The 14,045-nt window shown below is 44.7% G+C and overlaps 1 protein-coding gene across 1 annotated transcript in view; it reads right to left on the bottom strand.

Moving 5' to 3' along the window:
• adamtsl3 (ADAMTS like 3) overlaps positions 1–14,045 on the bottom strand; it is a 67,691-nt gene that overhangs the window by 43,009 nt on the left and 10,637 nt on the right. Inside the window, exon 2 of the mRNA XM_088990378.1 lies at positions 6,255–6,371. Coding sequence (XP_088846504.1) covers positions 6,255–6,371 — 117 coding nt within the window. The remainder of the gene's footprint in view (positions 1–6,254; positions 6,372–14,045) is intronic.

Raw genomic sequence — 14,045 nt, 5'->3', positions numbered from 1 at the left:
CCTTTATAAAAAGAGACAATAATTCTTGAGGAGTTTCATACGTTGAATATTTCATATGAAGAGACGTTCATAAGCAGAGGTACTACCTTACTTTGTAGCAAGTGGCAAATCACTAAAAGAAACCTCCCACCGAGCCTTCACCGCATCGCTCCATTCTGAGGTGGACCTGCGCATAACTCCCCCCACTACCACCACCACCATCATTATTCCAAGTGAGGTCACCGAGAATTTGCTGAGGAATGCTGTCGGTTTGCTTGTGGTCCAACCTGGAAAACCCCAGGCGCCACAAATAATTGCCTAACAATTTACAGTCCAAACAAACCCTTCCTTCGAGCAATTATTGCAAAAAATGTAACAAGTGGGGCGGGGACGGTGATGATAACTTGCTTGATTTTGGCACTGGTGTGCTGATCAATTGATTGATGGCCGAGAATTCAATCAGATATATTTTTACGTGGGATCAGAAATCACAGGCACAAGAGTCTTCACAACAGAACATTTTGTTGGAGCAGGACGCTCATTGTGAGCAATCACCAATAAATTTGGATGCTTCACTGCTCCGCTGGCTCGCCTCATATTGTGATTTGGGGATAGAACTAATCTCTGGAAAGTTGGGAAAAACACATGTTGCAACAACACGCGTATTCTCTCAATAAGAAAACATTTTCTTTCCTCAGACTTCTTTTTGTAAACACATGATGTTACACCTCAACAATCAACTCGGAGGGGCTTCAATTCTTCTTCATGTAAGTCATTGTCTTATCTCATTCTTCTTTAAATATTTGGAAAAAGCGTGACTTGTGCGCTATTCACTTTTCTGCTTGGCAAGTGCGTCAAGGTTTGTGAACATTTTCTCAGCGGGCTCTAATATATTTAAAAAGTGTGTGTCTGTGCGGACACGAGAGAGTGAGAGAAAGAGAGAGAGAGAGAGAGAGAGAGAGAGAGAGAGAGAGAGAGAGAGAGAGAGAGAGAGAGAGAGAGAGAGAGAGAGAGCGGGGTAGTTAGCGGCCACATATCATGCTAGAGAGAGAGAGAGAGAGAGAGAGAGAGAGAGAGAGAGCGGGGTAGTTAGCGGCCACATATCATGCTAGAGAGAGAGAGAGAGAGAGAGAGAGAGAGAGAGAGAGAGAGAGAGAGAGAGAGAGAGAGAGAGAGAGAGAGAGAGAGAGAGAGAGAGAGAGAGAGAGAGAGAGAGAGAGAGAGAGAGAGAGAGAGAGAGAGAGAGAGAGAGAGAGAGAGAGAGAGAGAGAGAGAGAGAGAGAGAGAGAGAGAGAGAGAGAGAGAGAGAGAGAGAGAGAGAGAGAGAGAGAGAGCTGGCTAGTTAGCGGGCCAAATATGCTTGAGAGAGAGAATGTGTCTGTGAGAGAGAGAGAGAGAGAGAGAGAGAGAGAGAGAGAGAGAGAGAGAGAGAGAGAGAGGGGGGGGGTAGTTAACGGCCACATATCATGCTAGAGAGAGAGAATGTGTGTGAAAGAGAGAGACAGAGAGAGAGAGAGAGAGAGAGAGAGAGAGAGAGAGAGAGAGAGAGAGAGAGAGAGAGCGAGAGCGCGAACGCGAGAGCTAGCTAGTTAGCGAGTGGGCTAAATATCATGCTATAGAGAGTGAGAGAGACAGAAAGAGAGAGAGAGAGCTAGCTAGTTAGCAGGCTAAATATCATGTTAGAGAGAGAGAGAGAGAGAGAGAGAGAGAGAGAGAGAGAGCGCTAGCTAGCTAGTTAGCGAGTGGGCTAAATATCAAGCTAGAGAGAGAGAGAGAGAGAGAGAGAGAGAGAGAGAGAAAGCGAGAGCTAGCTAGTTAGCGAGTGGGCTAAATATCATGCTAGAGAGAGTGAGAGAGACAAAGAGAGAGAGAGAGTGAGCTAGCTAGTTAGCAGGCTAAATATCATGTTAGAGAGAGAGAGAGAGAGAGAGAGAGAGAGAGAGAGAGAGAGAGAGAGAGAGAGAGAGAGAGAGAGAGAGAGAGAGAGAGAGATAGAGAGAGAGAATGAGAATGAGAGAGAGAGAGAGAGAGAGAGAGAGAGAGAGAGAGAGAGAGAGAGAGAGAGAGAGAGAGAGAGAGAGAGAGAGAGAGAGCGCTGGCTAGTTAGCGGGCCAAATATCATGCTAGAGAGAGAGAATGTGAGAGAGAGAGAAAGACAGAGAGAGAGAGAGAGAGAGAGAGAGAGAGAGAGAGAGAGAGAGAGAGCTAGCTAGTTAGCGAGTGGGCTAAATATCATGCTAGAGAGAGAGAATGTGTGAGAGAGAGCGAGAGAGAGAGAGAGAGGGGGGGGGGGGAGAGAGAGGGGGGGGGGGAGAGAGGGGGGGGGGGGGAGAGACAGCTAGTTAGCGAGTGGGCTAAATATCATGCTTGAGAGAGACAGAAAGAGAGAGAGAGAGAGAGCTAGCTAGTTAACAGGCTAAATATCATATTAGAGAAAGAGAAAGAAAGAGAGAGAGAGAGAGAGAGAGAGAGAGAGAGAGAGAGAGAGAGAGAGAGAGAGAGAGAGAGAGAGAGAGAGAGAGAGAGAGAGAGAGAGAGAGAGAGAGAGAGAGAGAACTAGCTAGTTGCATGCATGTGAACCTGCGTGTTTGTGGCCCAGCAGAGGTGCCACACATCTTTTTCCACGCATGAGCTGACAGTGGGTGGAAGAAACGGACAGTTACAATGCACAACAGCGACCCGAGACAGCCAAGACCAGAACCTTCTGTCAATCTGTTAGCCGCACGCAAACATCTGCAAATGGGCGGTGAAACACTTGCTTCGTCAGTGCATTGTCCTGCTCCTGGTCACATGACTAATTGCTGCCAAGATTACGAAGTGTCGAATACAAAGTTCTATAGAATTTCCTCTGATTGCAACTGGGAGTTAACAAGACTACAAAAAAAAATGTTTTTTCAAGCGCCAGTGGAACGTGACACATCTTCCCATGTTTGAAAAACATTTGTTTCCAGTCACTCCAGCCATTAGAGCCCACATTAAATAGAGAGCGATACTTTTTAGGTTGCATGTTTCCCAGTGGTTAACCTAAACGCAGCTCCGCGTGGGTGGTGGGGGGGATCTTTCAACGACAGGTAATTACAGTCACGATAACGCCGTTGCTTACACTGGAGATAACAGCTGGACCGTGTGAGCCAAGTGCCCATAATGAGTGATTCTCGCAGAAGCGCCCGTCGTGGCGCTTCTCTGCCTCTTCACCTTGATTCAAATGCCACACAGAGTAGAGATAATAAACAGCTAATAGGTGGGCTTGGAACTTATTTTTTAAACAGTGTTTGCAAGCCAAATGTGAGAGAAAGAAAACATGTTTTCCCATCAAGGTAGGGTGAATAGGAAGAGGCTTAATAGTCACAATCGACACCTTTTTGGAGTCCATCACTGTTTATGGAAACATTTATATACGAATCGCTTGATCCGGCAAAGTTGCATGGACCTCGAGGCGGTGTGAGGGCAAACCCTTAATCAGGATTGTGTTCTCTAATTTTTTACCCTGGTGTTGGTGCACAGAATCAAGTGACACGCAAGCGAACGCAATGTGGCGGTGACGTGTGTGGATCTAAAAAGTAAAAAATAAAATAAACACAGCAAAATATGCACAAAACAGTAGCCGGCCAACGACGAGCTGCACACAAACCCACACTTGTTATGTGGTGAGGCCTCATACCTCAACAGCATAACTCCAGTACCCACGGTGAAATGGTGCAAGACCACATGAAGCTGGGGGGGTGGTCGCGTGGCTTGCCAGGGATTTACTGAGGGCCAATGTTGATGGAACAAACATACGGGAGGGTTGGGAGGAGGAGGCAAGGGGTTGACAGAAGGCTTCAACGAGCCAACGCCACGTGGCTCGACACCACATTCAGCTTCTGTCCAAATAGCATTTTGTAAATTTACACGGGGTTAGTCAAAGCAAACATGTCAGCGAGGCAAATATGGGCTCCTTCCCCGGAATAACCATTCTGTGCTTTTCATGGCGATAGTTTCTTAACTCTGTAAAGGATCGCTGTCTTTGGTTGAAAACATTTCAACATTCAAGTTTGATTCATTATTGCTGTACGTCAGTTCGGACGGGCTTCACATCGCCTGATAGCCATCAAGAGAAGCGGTGTGGAAATATGACAGATTAAATCCAACTCTTGTTTCTGGTCAGGAGCGTGTCTGTGTATGTGTATGTGTATGTGTATGTGTATGTGTATGTGTATGTGTATGTTTATGTGTATGTGTATGTGTATGTGTATGTGTATGTGTATGTGAACGTGTACGTGTACGTGTACGTGTATGTGTATGTGTACGTGTACGTGTATGTGTATGTGTATGTGTATGTGTATGTGTATGTGTATGTGTATGTGTATGTGTATGGATGTGCTGCTGCGTGGATACCAAGCTAAGGTTCTTTTTAATTTTTTTTCCCCCATCAGTCCACATTAATGAAAAATATAAAACACGTACTTGATCTATTTTAATTCTGATCATGCATTTTTTTTCAATGCATATATTACACACCAGTAAAAATAAGCACCAAAATAAGCACATTATGTCATTTCTTTTTATGGATAAATGGTTCTCTTAATAAATAAATAAAACAAAATAAAATGAAAATAAAAAAGAAAAGTGAAGGACAGCACAAAACCAGGAAACCAACAAGACAACCAACAAGAACTCATTTAGCGCATTTGTAAAAATAAAACATCATTTTCAACGATTCATATGACAGTGATACCTCGGTTTACGAACGCTATAGCTAACGAACTTTTCAACTTACGAACATTAAATTCGCAAGAATATAATCTTAGCATACGATCTAGTTTTCGGGAAACACACAGAGCGCCATAATGGCTGGCGGACTTGTTTTCGGCGGAAGAACACCAAACAACACAGCGAACAGTGTCACCATGGCTTCCGGACTTCTTTTGCACACCCCAATCTCTGAGTGCATACGTGGTTTGCTATCGAGTGGATACTTTTGCTTTTTTGGGACCGAAAAAGACCCCACCACAGGCTAGTGTTAAGCCGAAGTGGACACAAAAGTAAATTACGGTTGATCAGAAGAAGGAGATAATCGAAAAACACGAACGAGGTGTGTGTTTGTGTGACTTCTTTAAACTCTTTCAACCTGCAGTATGAGGACGCATCTGTGTGGAAAACTGCTGACTCAAGGTCATCATTACAACCACCTCACGCTCGCAAACTACCCCACAATCTGTCCGGTTTTGAGCGAGATCATCCCAGAATTGACCCAAAGCCGCAACCAACGCATCTTGGCCATAAAGTTGTGAGTTGTTACCGCGTTAGCAGTTATTTTTGCCAAAACCTCCGTACGGCTCGTTCAGCACTGGGGTGAAGCCAAGCCTTATTTGTCCAACAAATAGGGCTCCACGATCAAGCGGAGATCACCTTTCACTTCAAAGCGGTCTATCTAAAGGATGAACGCATTTGCCGTCTAGACGGTAGCCGGCTGAGCAGAAATCCACACGATTTATCCTGTCACCACCTCACTCCTCTTTTGTTCAATCACCAAGAGTTTTCCTCTCCCACGCTTCAAATCTCACAAGCAGGCCTTAGAAAGAGTTCACCAACCTCGGCATTTATTTGACTGCTTTTGAACTCGATGAACAGGAGCAAAATCATCTGGGAAAATTTCCCTGGAGTGGAAAAGAAAAATGGAGAGCTGGCCAACATTTCAGTCATCAGAGCCACGATGGACGACGACTCTTGTCTATGGATGCTGGTGTTCATTTACGGCGGAGTCCGCTGAAGTATATCAGAACGCGTCGGCGAGGAAAACCAGGACAGAGCAAATCTGTCGCCCCCTTCCCGAGGGACGCAAAAAAGGATGCCAGGCTAGGTCAGCCTTTAAAGCGACTCTGGCATCCTCACAGAAGTCAAAGCGAATACTCATCGGAGGCCGCGATCCGCCTCCTGGATCGCTCACTAATTAAGCCCTGTTTATCTTGGCTGAGAATCAAACTCAATATTGAACCAAGATCCAACAATCAACATGGAGTCCGAGACCAAGTGAGTGCTGAAAAGCATCACAAATATGGCTCCGGGGAGTCTGCGGCCTCCCGGTCAGAAGACCTGTTCGCATGATACACAAGGGCTAACGGATCTCTGCTGACATCAACTCATTCGCTTTTCATGTCGAAACATCAACTCCATTTATTACACTTGGAAACAGAAAATGTCATTCGAACGGTAACGTTCAGAACAAAATAAGACACGGTGATCCGGTAGCTGGCGGTGGCGTGTTTGTATAAGGGGATTTAAAAATCGTTTACCGGATCCTCTGGGTTTTGGCTGGGGTCGTGGGGAGGCTCCTCAGGGAAGTGGTCTGATCGAATTAGGCTGAACTCTCGGATGAACACAGCATCTCCATTGTTGGCCCACACGAAAACCTGGAAACAAGAGATTCCATTAGCGGTGTCCTCGGGCGAACTCGAAAAAATGACCGCCACAACGTAATGGGTAGATGCAAATCCAAGCGGTGCAAAAATATTCATTTCGAGACTCAGGTGAATTTTTGATATCATAGGAAAACATTTGTTTTTGCGTGTCATCATTGAAGTGCCTATTGACAACCGACATGTAGGAGAGATGGACAGGGCCCATTAGCGACACAGCAGGAGGGACATTCTCAAAGATTCAAAGCTGCAGCTGCTCCCTGAGGTTCCCTGAGGTTCGTAAACACCCAATGACTCAGGGCAACCACCATGGACAAGTTACAGTGAAGAGAGCGGACGACATGGGAGGGGATTCTCGAGTGTACGCCGCCGAGGTGACATTGACTGCAAATGCCAGCACAGGTACGCCGCATGCTCGTCTAAGCTTTGAGGGTTAATTTTGCATATGTACAGACGAAGGACATTCAGTCGTTCGAGAATTACAATTTATTTTATTTTCATGATGCAACATTTTGAAAGCTTTTTTTTTAACCTTTCACTTGACAAACACCCCAAAAAACTAATACTAAAGTTATGATAGAATGAAGCTTTTTGCCCCCAAAATAAAAATGAATAAAAACAAACGAATCCACAAAAACTAATACCAAAACTAAGCTACAATGAAGCATTTCGCCCCCAAATAAAAACAACTAAATATTATCAAACCTGCAAAAACTAATACTGAAACTAAGCTACAATTAAGCCTTTTGCCCCACAATAAAAACAAGTAAAAAAAACAAAAACAAACCAGCAGTACAAAAATTGCATCCACGAGGACCTTTGTGAAAAAAAAGTTCTCAAAAGTAAGTTGGATCAAATTTAGTTTAAAGAGTTGGGGTGAATATATTCATCTCTGAGAGCAGATTTTCTTTTTCCAAGCCACCAACAAAATGACTATGTTGGAATCATGCCAGTAAGATATGAAAACCACAAAAATTCACTTTATACATATGAGAAAAACTAAGAATGGGCCTAACCGCATGTTTCCCAAGTGGTCTCAAGCGGTTTTAAGACCCCCGCAAAAACTATCAAATTTGATGGATTGAATATGGGAACACAAATGGCCGACACGAGAACACTTTATCAAAACACCACAAAACACAAGCTCCACAATGTCCAGCATTGCACCGAAATGTGTCATCCCACCGCCGCTGACAATTCAACCGTAACAACCCATGGAACGCATCAAGTGGGAAAACGGACCGCGGTTGTGCTTGGAAGGGCCGCCGTATGACATCATAGCTCCCGTAACATCACATAAGGCCCGGCGCCAACTTGGCAGAGGTGAAACCAACAGCCATCCCACCGACAGGTACCCACATGAGCTAAAATTTGCATGGGTGTGACGAAAAGAGTCACGAAGACAACAACGCGGTCAACGACTCATTAGCCTCCGAGGCCGGATTGAATATTTCAAAGTCTCCTATGGAGAAATGAGTGTGGGGGTTACACCCGCGTCACGCATGAATCAACGGCAGCCTTATGTTATGTAATTGACATCCCGCCAGCTTCCAGGAGGGAAAGGGGGAAAAAATAAAACTAAACTAAAAGTGATAAACTCTGATCATGCTAGCTAGCAAAGCGCTAAAACTTGGCCTTGTGTTCCAAAGCAGGTCTGCCTTTAATTAAGCCCACGTCCAACGTTTAAATAAGGGCAGACCTTTTTGAAGACCCGCTTCTGTCTGAATGGAAGCGAAGAGGAAAAGATAGTTTTGCTAATCCGCGTTTGAGGGATTTCACTGAATACATCTTGAAAAAGGAAACATCCTGGCCTTCTTTTCTTCTCCCTCGGCGCTAATCTAGTCAGAGTAAATGAAAGGAAACTCTTTTTTTTGTATCTAAGGAGTTACACCATTTCCGGACCTTGTCCAAAATGTGAGATTTTTCCACTCATCATGATGAAACTCCGGGATGAAGAAGCGATTGGACTAGCTTGTTGCTACTATGTAATTTTGAGACAGATAAGAGTAATAAAGGCCATGACATACTTTTGGCAGCCTTGAAAAAACAATAAAACCTGTCGGTTACAATTGTCACTTTTCACAGACAATACCGAAAGAAACCAGAGAAGCACAAGTATCACGTTCTCCCCTTCGCGATGGATTTTGTTTCATTATCTTCCAAAATCATCTTCAAAAACCTTCACTGCATGTCTAATAACTCTCCTGCCAGATTGGCATCCAACTTTGTGGGAACTGCGTCAATTATCCATCCATTCATTTTTCAACCCGATCAAACACCTTTGAGATGAACTTCAATGAAGACCCCGGGCAGCTACGTGGTAATCGCTGTAGCAGCTGTAGCCTGGAACATGCCCTGAAAAAGCATATTCGTTTGTTCGCGGGGGTGCGCGAGGGAAGGATGGGGGGCTAAACGGGAACTGGATATCTCATCTTACGAAGGTATCAACATCCATCACTTTTTATGATGGTGGTCAGCAGCCATTTTTTTCTCCAACTATCTAGCTAGCATTTGGGACCATAAAACTATCGGCCCATGATACAAACAGAGAGCGAATATGATCATGTTTATACCGTCTGTGTCCTCACCTTGGTCTAAATCATGGCTCATCACGCCGGACCTGACAAAAAAGTGAATGTGACGCGAACATTTGATCAGGAAATGTAACAGAAGCAAATGGAATCATTCTTTTGAGATTGAGCCCACCTGCCGGGCATGTGTGTGGGTGGCCACAATGGCTGAACGTCTACGGGATGATGACGCGATACTTCAGAAGCAATTTTGGAGAGAGAAAAAATGTCACATGACCAAAAGATGATTTACCATTTACATTAATCTCCCTACCAGACACAGTGCGGTTGTCGCGTTAGCTAATAGCTAAAAGCTAAAAAAAACCTCCACATTGAATGTTTTTTTTTAAGAGGGCCTCAAAAGATCTGTTTAACACCTCACAAAAAAGTAGCAAAGCTAATCACCCACTCAACCAGAAAGCAAAACCAAGCACAGCGACAAGCAGACCCCTGGAAGAGTTCATTTGCATCAGTGAGCTTTCATGTGTCAAAGAGGAAATTGACACCTTTGGCCCGTTTCAAGTGTTTCAAGTGCATATCAGCAGCAGGAAGTCACGACGGGGACCAGATTAGTTCCCACGGTGATGTCGGCGACGGCATCGCCGCCTGTCATTTCCTGAAAGAACGTAGACGTAAAGGCCGGAGCGACACTTGGGGCTTCTTTTCTTATGTGGGGTTGGTAAATAGGTAAATACTAATTCACAAATCGCCATTTACATTGACTTGGCCTTGCATGAGATCTTCAAAAAAGAAGCAGCTGGAAGGCTTCAGTCGGACTTTTGCTATCACACCCACTTAAATCTGGAAAAAAAGAGAAGCCACTTGTTTTTCTGACTACTGACTCTTCCCGTGATTAATGGTCTTGGCCCCGCTTGTAACACAGACGGGAGATTATGTAACGATGTGAAACTCAAGCAAGAGAGGGTGGACAATCCCGAGTTTGTTTTCACTGCTTCCCCCCACCAAATCATCCATCTTTTTGCTCCTCTGCCGGGATCTCCTCAGTCCTCGAGTCCAAAAAGTAAGATTGGCTAATCCATCATTGAGCTTTGCGCCAAGCAGCGCTTCAAAATGTTTTTAATTTGAATAGAGGAGGGCGGACATAAAGCAGCCCTTGCGGAGATTCGAGTCACCAAGATCCAATTATCGGTAAATCGAAATCAGATTGAACCGATGATGCAACAACTTGCAATGTATATGTTACTGCGTATTGCTCAATAAATGCTACAAATCATTTTGATTAGAAGAAATGGTCAAATTCCACTTTGTGTGTATATAAATGGGGATGATTCGATGTTTGGTACGAGTCAAGGCTAGAGTAACGTTTCACCATGATTTTCAGGATTGGTGACTTTGGTTAAACTTTACATCACAACACGTTATTTGAATCTCAGGTGCTATTCCGTCATGATCAGCGGGAAGAATCATTTCGATATGATTTTTTTTCCCCATGAAAGATTAGGTCATACGTAGAAAACACCCATACATGAATTTTATGATCCGCTTTATCCTCACAAAGGCATGCAGGAGCCTATCCTAGCCATCTTCACGCAGTCGGCGGGGGACACCCTGAACCGGTTGCCAATCAATTGCAGGGCAGACCAAAAAGCAGCCGCGCTCACACTCACACAGAGAGATAATCAACAACCGGGTGGCTCAATGTTCCGCACGTCCAAGGACAACGGGTTTCTTATCGGTCTGCTTGCTCCAAAAGTGACTGTCACAGGATGACAACATGTGAGGTCCACCAACTGACGTTGGTGGATACACACGACGGAAGAACACCAAAGCACACGACCTTCGGATCTGGCGGAGTGATCTTCGACGGAAGCACACGACCGAACTGACGTTGGTGGACGATTTGAATCCAACATGCAAAGATGAGGTTTCAATTTCGTTAGGGGGAACACTTCTGAGCACATCAAGAAACAAAAGTAGGAGTCGTTCCATCAGTTCGGACTGACCTAAGAGATAACATGAATAAAATTGTCCTTGAAGGGCAAAAACATAAAAAGTTGCCTTGAATGAGGCCGTTCTGGAGCAAATTTTTCAATTATCTTATCGCTCAGCTGGAACAGTACCAGCATGTGACAACGATGCAGTCACAGCAATTGCCACCATCACAATGCCGATCTCTGTCAAATCAACCGAGGCAGTCCCTCCTCCCCTCGCCTCAAACAAGGAGCCCTTTTATTTTTAAAAGCAAGCCGCCCATGTCAGACCTCCCAGAAGACCAATGCTGGAGTAGCTGTTTTCTTTTGAAATACACAAGGAACAAAACTGGCGAGCCCTTGGCCCAAATCACGACCACATTCGATGAAGGAAATAAAACCTGGGTGATGTGAAGCAAGAACCATGAAGTATAAAACCCAATCGCCGAAGATTCCTGTACAAGTGCGTTGGAGCCAAGAAGTTCTGTTGAGTTTTGCTGAACACCCCCCTCCAAGTTATTTATTTATTTATTTTTTGGGCCAGAAGTAGCAGTCGGTATACTCAAACCCAGAGCGCCGTCTGCGGTCCGCGCCTAACCATAATTGCGCAGCATACTTGCCAACCCAGTGTACGACATTTCTTAACCGGTAGAATTCGTCATCCATAACCTCGTTGGCAAAGCCGTCGCAGGAAGCCATTTGTGCACTCTTTGAGTAGCCAATGACCCACCTTTCATAACAGGATCAGAAGCTTTTAGCCAGTTAGCTAGGCCTCAGCCTTTAACTAAACCTTAACACCTGTATCCAGCTGCCGTTCTTCTCATGATAAAAGGCAACGGTCGAATCTTTTAGAACAGGGCCTTGAAACGGAGATCACAGACCGTTGGGTTTTTCTCAGCGGTCTAATGGTGCGACCGCGTCACTTGGTCCGACCGTTGTCTCGTCAGAGTGACACCTGCAGCGTACAATTAGCTTAGATGCCTTCTTTGAAAGGTCACTAAGAAACATGGACGAACAGAGGGGGGAAAACAATACCAACTGTCTTTCAAGAAGACATGAACCCTTTCAGGGACAGCGGTTTACTACAGTGGGCATTTTAGCATATCATGTGAGAGAACAGGTGTCAAAGTCAAGGCACGGGGGAGACATCCGGCCCGTCACATCATTTTATTTGTCCGCGAAGACAAATCTAACTTGTGAAATTCCATGATGCTTGGTAAAGTCTGTCGGAAAATTTCAAATTGTCCCATGTAAACCACAATAACAATCATTGTTTACTTCAAATTTGAAAACTAGTTATTAATTAATTTGTTGTGCACGCTATACAGGTATGTAATATGTGGCGGGGATTAAACATTTTGATTGCTTCCCCAAATTCATAACGGCCCCCGAGAGGAAACGGTAACTACAATGTGGCGCCGCGGCAATAACTTTGAAACCTCTGGCTTACATGTTTGAGGTAAGCTGGAAGAACCACAAGAAAGCCCTCATGCGGGTCGCCGCCATGCTGGAGCTATAACCCGACTGTCTTTGACACCTGGAGAAAACCCACTCTGCACTGTGAGGTCGATGTGCTAACCACTCAACCACCGTGCTAACTTGAAGAGAACCGCAGAGCGGATTCGTAAAGTATGTTTAGCCTGGCGGAGTCGCTCTCGATCCGAACGTGGCAGCTGAATAGGTGCTACTGAAATATTATTAAATGTATATATGTATATAGTATATTTGGAAGAAGGGTCAGGGAAGTCTCAAGGCTAGCTAAATAATTGTATTTGACTCAGCGTAAACATGGGAGTGTGTTCAGCAATAAGGCTGTGTGTTTGTACAGCTGGGGCGCATGCCCAGGGTCATCTCAGCGGGGAGCTGGTTTTGGCAACGTTGGGCATAGCTACAGAACAAGCGCACTGAAGATTCCCTGGCTACCCATTAAAAAAGCAGGTTAAGATCAGTAAATGGGGCACCAATAGTCTTGAGCCCTTTGGTAATACAGAACACAGAACTGAATTTTTCAAACAAATTGCAACAAGACGGCAGAAAGCTGAGCTATTTAGAGCAGCAGTCCCCAATCGTTTTTTACAGCAAAAACTGAACCTAAAAAAACATCAATTGCTTTTTGAATGACAGCCAGTGAGGTTCATGATAATGCTGTCTGTACCTGGGTACCATTACACCACTCTGAGGGTCTTTGCGGTACCCAGAAAAGATGCAAAGATCCCAAGGGCAGATGCCAAGTCAAGAAGAGATGGATCCAGAAAGTCTGAAAGTAAAATGGGCATGAGAAGATCCCCTGGACCTCCAATGTCCCATAAATGTGATGACGGTATTTATAAAAGATATGACGACACACCGGCTTCTTGGGGATTTTTTGAGGACTTTCCTGAGAAATCAGACAGAAAAGGACGGAGGCCAAAAAGAGGCACCATTCCCAAGAAAGGACACGAAAGGTTCTGACAAAGTAACTCTCCTGATCCTATCCTGCCATGGTTTGGATTTATTTTTATTAGGTGTGATTGAAGAGCATGTTTTGGAGAGGGTAATTCTTTCCTGCTTTTCATTTCATCACGCTCATGGTTTACGAGAGACCTTTTAGTCAATCGTGGAACCTATCCCACCAAAAAAAATAAAAATAAAAAAAATCAACCCTGTTTCTGTTCAGTGACACGGACAATCCAAGAAGACAAAAGCGCAGAAGGCCTTTCAAAATGGGAAGACTTATGACAACAGCTGGGTGTGCCTAAAAAGTGATGAGACACAAGTGCTGGATCTGCCCAGATTCTCTTGCGTCATTCAGATAACTCGGCCACGCGGGTTCAAGGAAGGGTCCACGAGCAAAACACACTGGGGCACTGCAACAAACAATCTGGCAAGGGATGTTACCATGAAAACGAAAAACATCCCTTACCCTTTTACACTTTAAAGGAGGAACTCATCGTACCCCGGTGACCCTACTTGGACTGTGCAGGGCCACAGCAAAAGAAACAGCAGTCATCCATTTGGAGAGTCCAACCGACGAGGCGCAGGCACCAGAAATCAATTGGTTCCAGGAAAAGGGAGCGGCTGAGGATGATGACACCAAACCAAGATTTATGACAAAAATACATCTGCGAACTGCTTGTGTTGTACGGTACGGTCCATAAAACTCGACAATTAATGGAAAACACAGATAC

Source organism: Hippocampus bargibanti, linkage group LG02 (genome assembly GCF_051943395.1).
Source record: "Hippocampus bargibanti isolate YZ-2025 linkage group LG02, ASM5194339v1, whole genome shotgun sequence".
Taxonomy (NCBI): domain Eukaryota; kingdom Metazoa; phylum Chordata; class Actinopteri; order Syngnathiformes; family Syngnathidae; genus Hippocampus; species Hippocampus bargibanti.
This window is presented reverse-complemented; position numbering and strand designations above follow the sequence as displayed.